The sequence below is a fragment of the Rhinoderma darwinii genome, chromosome 1, assembly GCF_050947455.1.
Source record: "Rhinoderma darwinii isolate aRhiDar2 chromosome 1, aRhiDar2.hap1, whole genome shotgun sequence".
Taxonomy (NCBI): domain Eukaryota; kingdom Metazoa; phylum Chordata; class Amphibia; order Anura; family Rhinodermatidae; genus Rhinoderma; species Rhinoderma darwinii.
In genome coordinates this window covers 569,807,571-569,827,039 of record NC_134687.1, presented here as the reverse complement: position 1 = coordinate 569,827,039, position 19,469 = coordinate 569,807,571, and the positions used below count along the sequence as shown (strand labels likewise).

General features: G+C 39.6%; 1 protein-coding gene across 2 annotated transcripts in view; it reads right to left on the bottom strand.

Moving 5' to 3' along the window:
- ADAMTS6 (ADAM metallopeptidase with thrombospondin type 1 motif 6) overlaps window positions 1-19,469 on the bottom strand; it is a 280,546-nt gene that overhangs the window by 12,245 nt on the left and 248,832 nt on the right. For both annotated transcript variants that reach the window (XM_075839116.1, XM_075839124.1), the window contains exons 21-23: window positions 11,385-11,514; window positions 8,285-8,489; window positions 1,050-1,226 (exon numbers count right to left, since the gene is read on the bottom strand). In XM_075839116.1, coding sequence (XP_075695231.1) covers window positions 1,050-1,226; window positions 8,285-8,489; window positions 11,385-11,514 — 512 coding nt within the window. The remainder of the gene's footprint in view (window positions 1-1,049; window positions 1,227-8,284; window positions 8,490-11,384; window positions 11,515-19,469) is intronic.

Sequence of the window (19,469 nt, the reverse complement as noted above, 5' to 3'; positions counted from 1 at the left end):
TGCCTCTGTGACCCACATTTATCTCTAACCTCGTTTTTGCTTTTTGTGCTCCGGCTGACTCCTGGCCACTTCCTGATTACATGGTCAGGAGTTCCGGAAACAGCGTAACACGCTGAGCTACGGTGTTTCCGTAAACCCATATAATAGTGAATGGCAGTTGCGGAAGCAGCGTTGCATGCAAGCTATGCTGTTTCCGTAACTTCTATTCAGTTCTATGGGAGTTACAGAAACAGCGTAGCTCAGCGAGTTACGCTGTTTCCGTAACTCCCGACCATGTAATCAGTAAGTGGCCGGGAGGAATCGTGAGCATAAAAAGCAAGAGCGGGGTTTAGGGGGTCCCGTTCGTTCTAGAGACAGGCGCGGGTCCCAGAGGTGGGACCCGCATCTATCTGACATTTATGACATATCCTGTGGATATGTCATAAATGTCCCTCATAACCACTTTAAAATTCATTCGATTTCTGTTGTTATTTACAATTGAGACTGTCATAATTAAAAGCTTTGGTTGACGTCGTATACCATATCGTATCATTATTGGCTACAATATGACAGATTTAAAGTTTTTTTTTTTTACTGTTGATTAGATAGATGTCTTCACAAGTGTAAAATGCAGAAGAAAATCTCTTGTTGCTACCAGCAGTCTATCTGCCACTGACAGATGTATCTGATCATGACTTAAGTGGCAGCTCAGCTCAATAAGACATGAATACCTGATGGTCATTGACACATGAAGCAGACAGTATAGGGTATAGGTCAGGCTCTGGTTCCTGCTTAGGGGCATCCTTTGAGGGCTAGTCGTCTGCAGGGTCATGAATAGGGCGATTCAGGATATAATGAATTTTCCCATCCCTTGTTTAACTAGCACTGACAAGCCTCTAACTATAGGTGACTCACTCTCATTTTGCAGTTATAGTATAAACTGGGTAATTTCACCTGAAGAGATCAAAAGATTCCCATATAATCTATATATAGTAAATCATACTACTGAACAAGACAAACCCTACTGTAATTACAAAGCCCATATAGATTACATCTGTGCTGTTACTTACCTGCCCCCATTCGCCACTAACCCATCGAGGAGGAGGACATCGCCCCAAACTGCAGCGAATACGGACCGGGGGTTTGCTTTCTTCAGCGCAGTTTGTGGATGGAAAGGTTTTGGAGAGGTCACTGCTTTTGCACTGAACAATTCGATGCTTAAATCCAGGGCCACATTTGGGTGTGCACTAAAAAAATAAAGTACATTTATGTTAAACCTAAATAGCCCTTTATTTTATCTTAGGTCCATATGATTGTCTGCTCTAGTGACTATTAGAGTGCAGTCGCATGTGGCAGGTTTCGTTGCAGAAACAAAATCTGCCACGTGTGAATCCACGCTTAGACAATGCTGGCCATTAATATACACTTGAATATCAGTGCAGTTCACATATACTAAATGCCTATGAGCTGTATTAAAGAATAATAGTTTCTTTTCACCCATGCTTATTTATGACAAGTTTATAGGGATTTGTGAACATATCCAAATTATATGGAACATTGCTCCCACAATTCTATTCAACTGGCTATGGCAGTTTATTCCTAAAGTAAAAAGCCAATATGACCACCATTACCGTTTACACTAGGATTGTCACTCAGTTTTCCTGAATTTCTGAATAGCAAGTTTACTTCAGTATAAAGTGACATGGGATAAGTGGATGTCCCATATCATTGCATAGCAAGGCAGATCTGTCATTAAGGAGTCTGGGTAAGCTGGGCAATGATGCTGTAATAGTGGTCTATATTAGTTGTTTTCCAGCTCTCCCAGAACAATAACCACAAAACAGACCCTGACAAAAGAGGACAACTAATTGGCTTCTATTTATTAGTACTATTTTAGGCGGAAATTCTCTTAAAATGCAAAATAAAGAAGAACGTTGTAGATCACATAGCTTAACCATCTCTTAAATTTCATACATTTCACCACTTTAGTAGAGAGAACTTGCACAACGTCAGACGATGCCCCCTGGCCATCAAAGCATTTTGTTTTCTTATTTAGAAGTAAGTCTTTTTTCTTGTAACATGGGTTCTGATAAACCACTCATACCATCTGTTTGAGATATTCAAAATCCCATTGAAGCCGTCTTGTACATCTAAATCTCATATTACTCCCCTAGCTTGCTTCTGCCAAGGATATCAACGTTCCAAGGTCAATCTCACCCTGTCACTGTAGCAGAGCTAGACATTATTACTTTACCTAATAAACATTTAAGATCCTATCACATAAGAAGTCACATAGATGATGCCTCATTTTGCTTTTACCATAAAAAATACTTCTTGAACCCTTGACCCAATTCTGCCTTTAAATAATTCTGAACCTCATTCTCAACTAATTCTGAACCTCACCTTTAAATAACATATGAAGAATCATTTGCTGGCTAGTTAGATTAGTCATTTCAAGAGAATGGACCACATGCTTGTTAACATTAAAAACTGAGATGTATTTTACGAGGGTGAGGGGTGGTGGTGGAGGTTCATACCTACTTATCCTTATCCCAGAGTGAAGCAAACATTGTAATATAACCAGAGATCAAAGAACAAAAACAAAAGCAATGGCTAAATTCCACTCAATTACTATTTAAGAAAACAAAAATATTGACTTTTTTCTGTAACATTAGAACATGTTGTTACGGAATATTTAACATTCTGCTGGTTGTTGTTTGGAATCTGTCAGTCTTGGCTAATGCACATACCCACAAAGGGTTAAAACAGTAGGTGCGTAGAGCGCTCTCCGTACAGTTGTTTGAGCAGTCCTTCTCAACAGCACTTGTGGCAGGAGCTTCAGGAGGACAGTTCCGTCAAATAGCGGTTCTCTTCCAATCAGTGTTGCGCGAGAGAAGATAGTAGAAAATGGATAGAATTTGTGTACTATTTTACTATTGATACGTGTACTACCAAACTAATATGAAGTAAGAGTATGGTCGTGTTCAACAAAAAAATCTATTTCTGCACCCCAATATCACCTATCCAAACGGCATATTTTTAAAGGCAGAAAAATTCCAGGCTGATTTAAAGAGAAAACAGCTTCTGAATTCAGGTGTTTTTGGAGCTGATGTTCAAAGCGTTTTTGAAGTGTATTTTGAAGCATTTTTCAAGCATATTTTGAAACATATTTTGAGGCATATTTCCTAAACGGTTTTTGTAGTGTCAATGGAAAACCAGCTTGTAAAACGCTTCAAGAAGTGACATGTTCTTTGTTTTTTTTAGGAGGCGTTTTTAAAATTCACCAGCATAAAAATATGCCTCATATGAACTACACAGTGCTGGGTTAGCAGCAGCTGTACCTTTATTCTTTATTGCTTTCTACCACCCGTTACCAGGTGAGTACCACTCTTCTCTTACACCACTCCATACCTGGGTAACCTGCACTATGTGGCGCCGTGTTTTTTGCTTCTTCTCATGAACTACACAGTGTATTTCCCATTGAAATCAATGGGAAACTGTTTGCAGGTGTATTTCAAGTGTATTTTGGAGAGTAATACGGACATTTTACACTACGAAACCCCATCTGAAAATAAGCCATGTGAACATACACTCAGATACAAGACTTCTCTCATGCCTCCCCCTCTTCTGGAATTCCCTCAACTCATTCCATTCAACATTCTCCAACCCTCCAAATGCTCCCTGAAAACGTACTTCTTCCGACAAGCATTTAACGTGGCCTAGTCACCCAACCGACATTACAACACTGCCATCACCTGACATATCTAGAGCTGCTTTCTCCTTTCCCTGACCTCGTGTATCTACTCGCTATTCCTTATAGATTGTAAACTCATATGGGCAGGGCTACCTAAAGTATCTCATAAACACCTTATAGATTGTAAGCTCATATAGGCAGGGTTACCTAAAGTATCTTATAAACACCTTATAGATTGTAAGCTCATATAGGCAGGGTTACCTAAAGTATCTCATAAACACCTTATAGATTGTGAGCTCGTATAGGCAGGGTTACCTAAAGTATCTTATAAACACCTTATAGATTGTGAGCTCGTATAGGCAGGGTTACCTAAAGTATCTTATAAACACCTTCTAGATTGTGAGCTCGTATAGTCAGGGTTATCTAAAGTATCTTATAAACACCTTATAGATTGTAAGCTCGTATAGGCAGGGTTACCTAAAGTATCTCATAAACACCTTATAGATTGTGAACTCGTATAGGCAGGGTTATCTAAAGTATCTTATAAATACCTTATAGATTGTGAGCTCGTATAGTCAGGGTTATCTAAAGTATCTTATAAACACCTTATAGATTGTGAGCTCGTATAGGCAGGGTTATCTAAAGTATCTTATAAAGACCTTATAGATTGTAAGCTCGTATAGGCAGGGTTACCTAAAGTATCTTATAAACACCTTATAGATTGTGAGCTCGTATAGTCAGGGTTATCTAAAGTATCTTATAAACACCTTATAGATTGTAAGCTCATATAGGCAGGGTTACCTAAAGTATCTCATAAACACCTTATAGATTGTGAGCTCGTATAGGCAGGGTTACCTAAAGTATCTTATAAACACCTTATAGATTGTGAGCTCGTATAGGCAGGGTTACCTAAAGTATCTTATAAACACCTTCTAGATTGTGAGCTCGTATAGTCAGGGTTATCTAAAGTATCTTATAAACACCTTATAGATTGTGAGCTCGTATAGTCAGGGTTATCTAAAGTATCTTATAAACACCTTATAGATTGTGAGCTCGTATAGTCAGGGTTATCTAAAGTATCTTATAAACACCTTATAGATTGTAAGCTCGTATAGGCAGGGTTATCTAAAGTATCTCATAAACACCTTATAGATTGTGAGCTCGTATAGGCAGGGTTATCTAAATTATCTCATAAAAACTCTCTCTTGTCTGTACTACACTATCTTTTGTATTTGCTACAGTCTGTTGCTCCAATATTATTCTAAGTGCTATGGACGTTGATGGGGCTATATTAATAACATTGTCCCTAAATTGTTCCAAATAGTAGTGATCAAAGCAGAGTGTATCCACACTTAGGCCACAACTTTCCACTGCTGTGCCCATGATATAGTGTAGACTAAATAGTGGTGTAGAACATAAATATCATCAATACAGAATTTCTCATGCCATTGGTGCCAACCATGCAGAATTAAGTGCAGGCCACATAGAAGTGCCCACAGAGTAGTTGCTGTTGCAACAGTATAAATACAAAAGTGCTAGCCAGGGAAGTGCCTGCAGAAATGTGTTGACTACGATGCCCAAATAATACAATGCACTTATGTCCTCCATTGTCTCCATGGGATTCCAGAGCAACATTGTTGCAAGCCTGGATATATACCCATAACTATGGCTAAAATTAGGTTTACTGTAGACTTACAGAGACATGCTTGTTATACATTTGAAGACCAATACGTCTGATTTCCATATGGTATATTCTAAATAAAATACTAATTTCTTAAAATTTAAGATATTACATTCCTTGAATATAATGACTTAACCGCCAACCGCCCTATACCTTTAAGAAACCGAACCATAGCTCTCTGTCCCTGGTGTACAAATGTTCCAGACTAGAAGAAAAAACCTAATATATTTATCTAGCACTGAAAAACAAATGTGATCCCTCTAGTTCTGGTATGCATGGATGTTTTTACTGCACTGTGCCAATATGCTGGCATTTTCAAAACTGCTTTCATGTGGCACCCACTTACCACATTTTTGAGATAACAATGTTTTATTTAAATTCTTTTTTACAGTTCAATCAGTCTTCATAGTGTTTTGGTAACCCAAGTACTTAAGAGGAAAAAAGAAAATGTGTGTAAATTCTTTTATGTGAGCACAAAATAGGTGTATTATTATAGAGCGCACATTGTAATCTAATGAATTACTATTAGAAAATGACAGCTAGGCTTCATAGTGTGCATGCTAAAAAAGAACAACTCTGATCGCTTCTTTCTCAAAGACATGGATTTCAGCAAGATCCACAGTTATCTTTGCTGTATACCACTGTCAAGCTGTTACATTAAGAGCAATCTTTGTTTTCTAAGAAATATAAAGCTATCATGGCTTCTAAGAAACACTGCAAGCTCTCTCCTACTGTTTTCATCAACCCCAAAAAATACCCCAGACTGAGGATCTGCAGGCCATGTCGGAATACAACTGGGGATTTTAACCATATCCTACAGTTTACAGTCCTGTCCAATAATTATGGTACATCTGTGCTAAAGAAAACTTCGCAGGAAAGCTCATAGGGGGTTAAAACTGAGATTTATCGCATACAGTAAATTATTGGCATAGTATTTTCTGGTTTCTGAGACGTGCTACTTTGAAAACTGATTGGAGGTTTTATTGCCTAAACTAAGAATTACTTTTGATCTGCTTTTGCTGTTGTATATCTACAATTTGTGTTCTTTGCTGTTATATATCTAGAATGCTTTTTTTGTGATGAAATTGCTACAAAAGGGGGTTCAAACACACAAAGTCCATTTATGGATTTAACAGATGGAGTGAAATGAAAAGCATCTTTAACCATTTAACGATTAGTGAACCAGTCATGAGGATAAGATTCACTGATGTATTCGCTTATAGGTTACTGATATTGTATCAGGTTAGTTTTTCCAAGAATACATTACAAAGCCAAAATCTCTGACAGACTAGAAGACACACCAACATACAAAAATGTATCAACCAAAATATCAATCAATATCAATATCCAATCAAGAAAACCCCGTCCATATGCCCAATTAGAGCATATGGAAGTCATAGATGTGGGTACACCGCTCGGTACCCCTCTCTATGTGCCAAAATGGAAAGCTGCAGTTGCTCTTGCAGACTCGAGTCATCCATGTATTTAGTTAATCTAAATGGCTGCCATGCATAGCCAGCTGATCCTTTTCCTGGCAAAATCAGGCGATCAATCATTCACTGCGGTGTCTCTCAGCTTAAAGGAGTTTTCTGTGACGAGACAACCCCTTTAGTTTTGTCCTAAAATATTGTATAATCTCATGTGTATTTTAATTTCTGAGTCTGGTCTAGAAATAGTTCCATGAAATCCAGCTCTTGTCTCGTTAGAGGTTAAGGCTGCTGCTTTCATCATCGTGCTTTAGACTGCAGATCTGCATGCTCAGATTGGCTGCTGTGTATATGCACAAGCCCAACAGGAAGTCAGTGCACGGAGAGCTTATTTCCATTACAGAAATGGTAAAATAATGAACTGCAAGCAGCTCCAAAAAATATGATTATCTGATAATTGCCACACATACATGAAACAAAATGATCTAATATAGGGGGGCCTAAAATTCCACTTTAAAGAGTACCTGCACTTTCAGCAAGCTTTTGATATGTTAGAGACATATCAAAAGTTTGGATCAGTGGGGATACGGGTCCTAAGACCACCCATGTCGCTGAGCGCTTCTGCACCTTAATTTTAGCGATGGCGGGGGGTCTCAGCACTCGGACCCCCACTAATTCAAACTTTTAATATGTCTCTATGACATATCAAAAGTTTGCAGAAAGTGCAGTTACTCTTTAAGGATGCTTAGATTTAGAGAATATTTTTTGGCATGGCCATTAAAGGAGAAGAGTATCACCTGTGACAAAATTGTAATGGGAGATCAGGGAGTATAGGGACCAATGGAAGTACATTCTCTTTAGAGCAGAACTATGGAATATACAATTCTCAAGTAATAAATTATATTTTATAATGTCATGGAAATAATATTTGCACTGTACTTTTATAGTCTAGAAACAACCTTCTCAGTTCTTATGCCATACTTTCAAATTATGACCCTCCATTTCAACATCATACATTTACATTTTAACAAAACTTAGGAAAAGCTATGATTTTTTTTTTCCGCTCCTTAAAAATTAGCCTTCGAGAGATATACAAAGAAAAATCTGTATTGGTTAGAATGTGTAAAGACGAATGGTGACTTGCTTCAATTGTCTCACAAGACTTTCCTAGCCTACGGCAACCTTGGAGGTTGGTTTCAGGAATGTGTATAACTGTAAGGGAGGGAAGCACATTTCAATGTCTTCCTTGTCTCTGATGTGTTCTATATTATACAGCTTGTAGTCTTACATTAGTAACTGTGCTTTTTGGATACACACCAATTTTTGGGGGTCGTTCTATAAAAAAAACCTCAAACCAATATTAATCGGCTTGACTGTTTGAAAACTTTGGTTTTGGATCTACTAGTCTCCTAAAATGCGAACACATTCCCAAACATAGATACATTAACCATATAAACCTAGAAATATAATGGTTACGTTTTTCTTATAGTATGTAATCCTTACTTCAGACCAGTCCAAAGCAACCCATTGAGGAGGACAAGACTGATTATTACAAGCTTCCTTCTCGATGGGCCGGTGAGTTAAGCAGCTGATGTCATCTAGCGTCTCTTCTTCTGAAGGGCCAATCCTCCGAATGCAGAGCACTGTTCGTGTACGCATTCCCCCATCACATGTCTTACTGCACTCAGACCAGTCACCGATAAACCATCTGTATTTGCAAGGATAGAGAGATCATCAAAGTAGTAAGTAACCAAACAAAGTGCATAGCTCCTCAAACTCTCTAAAGAGGTGACGAACAGTTAAAGGGTGTTCCACAAAATAAAGAAATAAGTTTTACTTAAACAAGCACTTGATATTCTCAAACTTGGTAATATATTTTTGAAGGGATTTAAGGGACATGTGTACATCTGATCTCGCCAATCACATCTCGGCCTGAAGTGTGGTTTTTATGAATCCGTTATCTCTTTGGAACAACGTCAAAAATAATTTTCAAGTAATAGAAGTATATATATATATATATACACATACAGAAACCATAGAGCAAAGTAACGGCACCAGGACTTCAAGATAGGGTGGATTTATTCACTTCAAGTGAGTGACGTTTCGGCAGATGCAACTGCTTTTCTCAAGCTTTCTGGAGTGCTGTGTTCATCTACAATTGGACTGTATATGTATATATATATATATATATATATATATATATATATATATATATATATATATATATATATATATATATATCACAGAAAAACAAGTCTGGAAGAGGAGTCTAATATAACATGCTTACAAACAGAATTAAAAGGGACTATATCCAACCTTAATTTTTAAATCTGTCTGTAACCAAGGCTACTTTCAGTTGTGAAAAACAGTGCAATATATCTCAAAAACATCAAGAGTTCACAAACCGAATAGAACTTTCCGAAATAAAACTTGAGGGTGTACTTTTTCCTAGAAACTTAAAGACTATTCAATATATAACTTGCCTATAATATGATAGGGCTGTCATGTTTATGTTTCAGCGGCACAGAACAAAGAGTTGACAGATTACTTCCGTTATGTTTCTAAGCCCTGGCATGTTCCATAGTGACAGCAATGTAGCATAAAATCAATTTAACCTTTTAGCAGGTTGAAAGTGAAATGAAATGGCTCTCTATCACAATAAAGGAACAAAAGTCTTCTAAAAACATGGAACAGCATGTTGCTTAACCCTGGAAAGCCGCCAAAAATATTTAAGTTGACATTTTTGTCATGTGTGCCGCTTCATATTGTGTTTTGTTGTCTCTAAGGAGGAGATGTGAAAAATAAGCTAAATAAGTTTCATTCATGCTATATTGGAGTGTGAAACTCTTTATTATCACATGTTGACAGGTTTGACATTTTCGGTGAAAAGCCAGCAAGATATTATACTATGTGATAAACTGGTTCATAATTATCAGACAGCAGAAGCAACACTATCGTACAAAGTCTGCAACCAATGACATACGAAATGTAACATAGCCAGGATTCTCTTTAAAAGATTTTTTTTAGAACATTATCATAACCATCTGTTGACTTTCATGTATAGAGCTGAATTTTCAGGAATTACTCCTGTAAGATAACCATTTCAAGAATGACCCATGTCTTAAGTTGTATGTAACAATAAAAATAAAAAAAGAGAGCCCCAACCAGAGTAATCGCGGTACAATCTATGCTTTTTTCCCCAGAGATGACACTATTGTTAGGGAAATGGAGCTCATTGGGGAAACGTTTCAGACTGTTCAACCTTCGCTCCACAGCCTTTGCCCCACGAAGGTTCAAGAGACGCGGCTTATAATAAACGAATACCAAATGTTTTTCAAGACACTTCATCCTTCACATATGCAAAAAGGAGAAATACTGTTTAGCTGGACAGATTTATCATGCTCACGGACTGTCAAACTCCTCAGCTGTACAAATGGTAAACAGCCTTCAGCTTCAGACAGAAGCACTCCAGCAGAGACCACAATAAATCCTTAAATTAACAACAAAACTTTTTCCTGAGACTTTAGTCCATTTCTTCTTACTACAAAACACATTTTACTGAAAGACCCCAAAGATGTCTGCCTGCGCGCTTTGGACGCTGCTCCTCCTGTTGCAAGCTATCCCCATGAGAATTTTATTTATTTTTTTAATGCGTTAGGGGTATGTGAACTCATGAATGTTTTAGCAAGTTTTTCTGCTGAATTTTCTTTTCATGCAGAAAAAAAATAGAAGAGGATTTTTAATTCAGACCATGCTGTTTATAATTCCTTCAAACAGTAGCATGGGATTTTGTGGCAGTTATGTAAATTGGGGGAAAAAAACATAGAAAATTCTGCTCTAACCCGATCATGTTTTTTTCCTAGAAGCCATTCTAGCTACATTTCAGATAAGTTCTTTTAAAAAACAAACAAAAAAAAAAAACAACATTTAAAAGGCTTTTTCTTATCAGGTCAACAAAAATTAATTTGCTTTATTAGGGCATCTAGAAATCATAGAGGGTGGACCCCATTTGGAATTCCCCTCTTTTAGCCAGAGAAGAGACCCGCTGCAGATATTGCTCTGAATTACATAACTGCCATGTGATAATACATTTGCTATGCAGCGACTGCTCCCTTTCAATGAAGCGGACGTCACAAAAGAAAGGAACCGCAGCCCTTGGTAAGGGGCAGCAACATACTGCATATTTTTTTCTGAAAGAATGCCACTCCCATCCCAGCACTATATTGGCATTGCAATACAGCCTCATTGACTTAAAAGTGAAGGTTAGTAGAATCACAGGTTCGGAAAAAAAAAAAAGGAAAAAATTGAATTCTTTGCTTAGCCAAAATAATTAAAACCTTAAAGAAAAAGTAGTTTTTAATTCTATAGTGCAGATCAACCTATGAACATTCAGATAATTCCGCACCCGGAGAACCACACTAGTGGTGAATAATATCCAATACTTGATTTTATCAGATGCTCATACGTAGGCTGGAAATGTTACTGTTTAGTAACTGCGGATTCAATTACAGAGCACATTGAAGGTTCATTTTCACTTTTCCCACTCTCATTTGGCTGCTGGACTATCAGACTCTTACTATATAAGAGATAGAGTGGTACTTACTCAGGTGGGCACAGCTCTGTGTTACAGGCTCTCTGGTTTTCTGGTGGCTTACTGTCCAAATCACAGTAATTATTCTGCACAACAGAGTTGTCATCTAGTCTTTTACACACAACCTCTTGCTTCTGGATACCTGCAAAACAATTTTAAGGCAATTAAAAACATTATACAAATTGATGTGAATATGCAGGTTGTTAAGAGCAGCACTGGCTATATAATGCAAAAGTACATGTTCTGCAAAGCTTACAGTGTTCAAACACTTATTTTTCCCATTACACTGTGTGAAGTGTAGTGTGAAGTATCAGTAGCACCCCTTCATCCACTTGGAACTGTTAATTCAAGTCCTGACATTGCATTGCCTAGTCGCTCCCAAATTCCAGTTTGGGGGGTTAGGGCATTTCAGGTGCATGCTCAGTAATTCATAGTAGTATAACTGGCAGTTAACAAATAGACTTGACAACTTGACATCATTGACGATGTTTAGTTACATTGGATATATTGTAATTATTTGTTAGTGAGCACGATTTATAGTCTGACGTACCAAACATTTAGGTTTGACTGCCGCTATCCCCATTATTACACATGCACCCCCCCCCCCACAACTTTAATCTCATGGGTTAAGAAAGCTTCGATGCAAGTTTGGAAGGGTTCCTCAAACTGTTGAGCTATTTAAGATGTCCCTGTGCCATAGTGGAAGAGAAAAGTTCTTAGCGATTTCCTCTTCCAAAAATAAAAGCAACTCAGTCAAGTTAAAAAGCTGAATGTTTTTGACCCGAAAAAGTCACTATTAGATAAAATAATTGATAATTATTATTTTTCTCCATGGTATAGTTCGGCAAACGGAAAACTAGACAGCTCTCCAGTTTTAAGACCCTACCAAACAATTCTCCATATCTCAGCTTTCTAGAATATGATTGGGGGAAGGTTTAGGAAATTAAGCAAACTGTGGAGGTTTTGTAAATGAAAGAAAAAGCAACTTGTTTAGTATCTATTTTACCAACCCCCACATACGAAGAAAAAAAAAACACATCTCCACTATCATGTAATTCAGTTGACAATCCTTTAGTGGTGAAGGTACAAAACAGATTATATGAAAAACGATGAGACACTTACTCTCAGCGCCAGCTGGAGAGCGGAATACGAGTTCTCTTTTGTTCGTTTAGAGCTACAGGCAAGTCTACCTTCTCCTAATGATATGGTTGTAATCAAATTAGGGAATAGATGCTTCCCATGTTAAATGAAAGCTGATTATTCACTGTGGGAAACTGCCACCTCACAGGCACAGGAAAGCCTCCCTTACAGTTCCAGTAATCAATGATTGTAAAGCACTGTCGCTTCTCGTTTCGCACCTCCAATATTAAGACCATTTAGTACAGAACGCCTGCCAAAATCAGGCTGTTGAATGAGAGAATATAAAAACAACCATCACACCATCAACATCAAAGAAACACAGAGACCTATTCCTTAAAATCATAAGATGTGTGCAAAACCAAGGACTGATATTAAAGGGGTTGTCTGGTTTAGAAAACAAGTTTTTAATCCCATTAGAAAATTCTGAATTAATTGATGGGGTCTCCCATTTCAGAACTTTCATCTATTAGCCAGAGTAGAGAGCAACTAAGAAGAGTCTCTTAATCTGGAGGAACTGGCACCTCCATACATTACAGAGGCAGCTCATACACTTTACACAGAACTGTGTAATGCACCATTTCTCCTGTGGTGGCGCTGCAGTGAAATTGAACTCTTGCATCCAGGTTCTTATAAAATGTAAAGCTAATCACCGGGGTCCCAGCAGTGGAATGCCCGGTGATCAGCATCTTAAGGGGCACCCTTGTAACAAAAAGTAATTGTTGAAAGCAGACGACACCTTTAACTAAAAGTGCATTGTATAAAAATATAACTTCACAGTTCTCCCAGACCAGATCACTGAGATTTTGAGGAATATTATGGTTATTACTAGAGATGAGCGAACTTATCAAAAGTTCGGTTCGGCTAGTTCGCCGAATTTCACAAAAAAGTTCGGTTCGGACCGAACTAGTTCTGACCGAACCTGTCACTTACGTGCGCCGAGCATGCTACTGTCCAGGGTGCTGATAGAGTTAATGGGCTGCACTAACTCTTTCAGCAACCTTCACAGTACATGCTCGGCGCGCGGAAAATACCATTTAAATGTAATAAAAAAATAAAAATTATACGTTCGTACTTACTTTCCTCCTGTCCGGCCTCCAGCGATGACGTTTCATCCCTTTCGCCGCTGCAGCCAATCACAGGCTGTAGTGGCGGTCACGCACGTCAGGATGACGCTTCATCCCACGTGACCGCCTCTGCAGCCAATCACAGGCTGCAGCGGCGACATGGATGAAACGTCATCGCTGGAGGCCGGACAGGAGGAAAGTAAGTATGAACGTATTATTATTATTTTTTGGCATGTATGTATGTTGGCATGTATGTATGTATATCTGTGCATGTATGTTTGCATGTATGTTGGCATGTATGTATATATGTGCATGTTTGTATGTATATTTGCATGTATGTATGTATGTTTGCATGTATGTATTTTTGCATGTATGTTGTCATGTATGTATATATGTGCATGTGTGTATGTATATTTGTATGTATGTATGTATGTTTGCATGTATGTTTGCATGAATGTATGTTTGCATGTATGTATGCATGTTTGTATGTATATTTGCATGTGTGTATATATATATGTATGTTGTCATGTATGTATGTATGTATGTTGTCATGTATGTATATATGTGCATGTATGTTGGCATGTATGTATATATGTGCATGTGTGTGTGTATGTATGTATATTTGCATGTATGTATGTATGTTGTCATGTATGTATGTATATATGTGCATGTATGTTTGCATGTATGTTGGCATGTATGTATACATGTGCATGTTTGTATGTATATTTGCATGTATATATGTTTGCATGTGTGTATGTATGTTTGCATGTATGTATGTTTGCATGTATGTATGTTGTCATGTATGTTTGTATGTATGTTGTCATGTATGTATGTATAGATGTGCATGTATGTATGTTTGCATGTTTTTATTTTTGCATGTATGTTTGCATGTATGTTTATATATATATGTGCATGTTTGTAATTATGTTTGCATGTATTTATGTTTGCATGTATATTTGTGCATGCTTGTATATATGTATGTATGTATCTTTGCATGTTTGTTTGTATGTATGTATGTTTTCATGTGTGTGTGTATGCATGTATGTATGATAGTTTGCATGTATATATGTGTGTATGTTTGCATGTATGTATATTTGCATGTATATATGTGCATGCTTGTATATATGTATGTATGTTTGTATATATGTATGTATATTTGTATATATGCATGTATGGCCATGTATGATACTGTCTGCTGGCGCCCTGTATCTAAGTCAACTTCACGGCAGGCTTCTATACATGGTATAACAGTCAGTATCACACATTAAACTGAATCTAAGCCTACGACATGTTTTATTTCATTATTTTTTTTTTCCACAGGTTTGGTGTTTGGACTACGTCGGTTTCGAGGACTACTTCGATGACGGTTTTTTTTCTACAATAAAATGGTTAATGAGGGTTGTGTTGGGGGTGCTTTATTTCAATAAAATATTTTATCTATATCTTTGTCTTTTTCTTTTCAAATTTTATTATTACCACTTTAGTAATGGCCGCTGTCTGAGTGACAACATCCATTACTAATGCGAGGCTTAGTGTTAGCCGGTGCAGAGGCTAACACTAACCACCATTATTACCCCGGTACCCAAAACCACCAGGGGTGCCGGGAAGAGCCAGGTACGATCCAGTACCCGACCATCTGTTGTGATGGTCGGGCCCTGGGGCGGCCGCAGGCTGGTATTATGAGGCTGGGAAGGGCCAAAAACAGTGGACCTTCCCACCCTTGTAATGCTAGGCTGCTGCTGCTGTGTTGTATCTGGCTGGTTATAAAAGTGGGGGGGACCCCACGTCATTTTTTTAAATTATTTATTTATTTACATTTTTTTTTTTAAAAAGACATGGGGTTCCACCCAATTTATCATAACCAGCCACATACAACAGTGTTATTAGCCTGGGAATGGACAAAACCAGTGGCCCTTCCCACCCATGTAATGCCAGACTGCTGCGGCCTTGTATATGGCTGGTTATTAAAAATGTGGGGGACCCGTCTATTGCTAAATTTGTTAAATTCCAAAAAAAAACGACGTGGGGGTCCCCCCCATTTTTATAACCAGCCCGATACAACACAGCAGCAGCAGCCTAGCATTACAAGGGTGGGAAGGTCCACTGATTTTGGCCCTTCCCAGCCTCATAATACCAGCCTACGGCCGCCCCAGTACCCGACCATCACAACAGATGGTCGGGTACTGGATCGTACCAAGCTCTTCCCGGCACCCCTGGTGGTGGTGGGTACCGGGGTAATAATGGGTGGTTAGTGCTAGCCTCTGCACCGGCTAACACTAAGTACCGCCTTAATAATGGACGCTGTCAATCAGCCAACTGCCATTATCTAGGCACTAATAAAGTTTGAAAAAAAAACACAAAGACAATTCTTTTTTATTGAAATAAGAAATCCCCAACAAAACCCTCGTTAACCATTTTATTAAAATTTGAAAAAACGCAGATCTACGCAGTAGTCCAACGAATCGTAGATGTAGTCCAATCGGTACATCAAAATCTGCAACAACATAAAAAAACAGTTATCAATGTGAACAATACCAATACTTCTACTCACCTACACACATATATACACGCACACACAAACAAACAACCATACACAGACACACACATATATACACAAACACAACAAGATATACACACACACATAAACAGACAAACACACACATATACACGAACTCACACATATACAAACAAAAACACACATATCCAAACACACACACACACAGTTATACACACATACACGAACACATATACACAAACACATATACAAACAAAAACACACATACCCAAACACACATATACACAAACACATATACACAAACACACCCATATATACACACAAACACACACCCATATACACACATATACACATATACAAAAACACACACAAACATCTACACACAAACATATACACAAATACACCCATATATACACAAACATATACACAAAACACATATACACAAACACACCCATATATACACACACACATATAAAAACAAAAACAGACAGTCACATACCCAAACACACATATATACACAAACACACACATACACAAACACGGTTTCTTTTAAATGCTGCTGGGGAACCCGCTCGATCCACTATATAAGGCTGCGCTACAGTGCAGCATTTAAAAGAAACAGGATCCTGACCTGTCCATAGAGTTTAAGGCAGCACAGAGTATTTCAGGAGATGAGCGTGCAGATTCAGTGCTGCTGCGAACTCTGCTCTTACCATTACGTAGCTCTCAGTCTGTTACCTCTCCTCCACTCCTGTCCTCCAGAACACCTTCACATGATTGGCAAGTCACCACGTAATGGTAAGAGCAGAGTTCACAGCAGCACAGAGTATTTCAGGAGATGAGCGTGCGGATCTTGTGCGGGGTGGTGACTTGCCAATCATGTGAAGGTGTTATTGAGGACAGGAGTGGAGGAGAGGTAACAGACTGAGCTACGTAATGGTAAGAGCAGAGTTCACAGCAGCACTGAATCTGCACGCTCCTCTCCTGAAATACTCTGTGCTGCTGTGAACTCTGTTCTTACCATTACGTAGCTCAGTCTGTTACATCTCCTCCACTCCTGTCCTCTATAACACGTTCACATGATTGGCAAGTCACCACCAAGCACAAGATCCGCACGCTCATCTCCTGAAATACTCTGTGCTGCTGTGAACTCTGCTCTTACCATTACGTGGTGACTTGCCAATCATGTGAAGGTGTTCTTGAGGACAGGAGTGGAGGAGAGATAACAGACTGAGAGCTACGTAATGGTAAGAGCAGAGTTCACAACAGCACTGAATCTGCACGCTCATCTCCTGAAATACTCTGTGCTGCCTTAAACTCTGTGGACAGGTCAGGATCCTGTTTCTTTTAAATGCTGCACTGTAGCGCAGCCTTATATAGTGGATCGAGCGGGTTCCCTAGCAGCATTTAAAAGAAACAGGATCCTGACCTGTCCACAGAGTTTAAGGCAGCACAGATTATTTCAGGAGATGAGCACGGGCAGCCGTTCGTTTTTCCGAGCCGTGCTCCCATCATGCACACGACCGTAAAAACACCCGTTATTTCGGGTCGTAATTACGACCCGCAATAACGGGCTCATAGACTTCTGTTACCCACGGGTACCTTTCCGTATTCTCACGGGAAGGTGCCCGTGCCGTTAAAAAAATAGAACATGTTCTATTTTTCTATTTTACGGGCCGTGCTGCTATAATTATAATGACAGCACGGTTCGCAAAAGCGGCCGGCTGCCCGTGGCCGGCCGGCCGTGCTCGTAGTTACGAGTCGTAATTACGAGCACGGCCCGTAAAATAAAAAAATAGAACATGTTCTATCTTTTTAACGGCACGGGCACCTTCCCGTGAGAAAACGGGAAGGTACCCGTGGCTAACAGAAGTCTATGGGCCCGCTATTTCGGGTCGTAATTACGACCCGTGATAACGGGTGTTTTTATGGTCGTGTGCATGAGGCCCCGTAATGACGGGTGGCTACATGTGTGCACCCGTCATTACGGCAGCGTTGCTAGGCGACGTCAGTAAGGGTATGTGCACACACACTAATTACGTCCGTAATTGACGGACGTATTTCGGCCGCAAGTACCGGACCGAACACCCTGCAGGGAGCCGGGCTCCTAGCATCATATTTATATACGATGCTAGGAGTCCCTGCCTCTCCGTGGAACTACTGTCCCGTACTGAAAACATGATTACAGTACGGGACAGTTGTCCTGCAGAGAGGCAGGGACTCCTAGCATCGTACATAAGTATGATGCTAGGAGCCCGGCTCCCTGCACTGTGTTCGGTCCGGTACTTGCGGCCGAAATACGTCCGTCATTTACGGACGTAATTAGTGTGTGTGCACATACACTAAATAGTCACTGTTCAGGGTGCTGAAAGAGTTAACTGATCGGCAGTAACTGTTTCAGTACCCTGGACAGTGACTACCGATCACAGTACCTGTAAAAAAAAAGAGGTTCATACTTACCGAGAACTTTCTGCTTCCTCCAGTCCGGTCTCCTGGCCGTTGCCTTGGTGACGCGTCCCTCTCGACATCCGGCCCGACATTCCTTGATGACGATGCAGCCTTGTGAGCGCTGCAGCCAATCACAGGCTGCCGCGGCCTCTGCATCCAATCACAGGCTGCAGAGGCCTCTGCAGCCAATCACAGGCTGCCGCGTCAGAAAAGGTCGGACTGGAGGAAGAAGAGGGACTCGTCAACAAGACAACGACCGGGTACGTATGAAATGCTTTTTATTTTATTTTTAATCAGCAGCCTCTTTTCTCTATCAGTGATTGATAGAGATAAGTGGCTGCCGATTTGTATAATGTTTTTGACCGGGTTCGGTCAAAACGGGTTCGGCCGAACCCGGTGAAGTTCGGATTCGCTGCGAACCGAACTTTACCGGAAGTTCGGACCGAAACCGGGTTCGGTTGTCCCGGTTCGCTCATCTCTAGTTATTACAGTCTACAAGGTGGACATGCAACTACCTCTTCTCCACACATACTATTTATATTCATATACTATTTCATGACATATCCTACTTGTCCTAGGCCTAGTTTACATCTACGTTGGAGGCTCCAGAAACCACGGACACCCCGACAGAAACCCGACGGAACCCATTAAAGTCAATGGGTTCCGTCAGCTCCTGGCGGTGTCCGTCATGCAACAGAAGCGGCACATCTAGTATTTCCGATGTGCTGCTCCTCTGACGGGGGAAAGAACAATGGAAAGCCCATCGGTGGTGTAAACCCAGCCTTACTGCGACAACAGTCTAATAAAATACAAAGTAAAAACTATCAAAGTAACTATACATTACTCATCCTATTCTTCAGATAAACAAACTTGGCTTCACAATCTTAGGCTGCGTTGTGGCTTCCATTCTACCGTATCCGTCAGAGGACT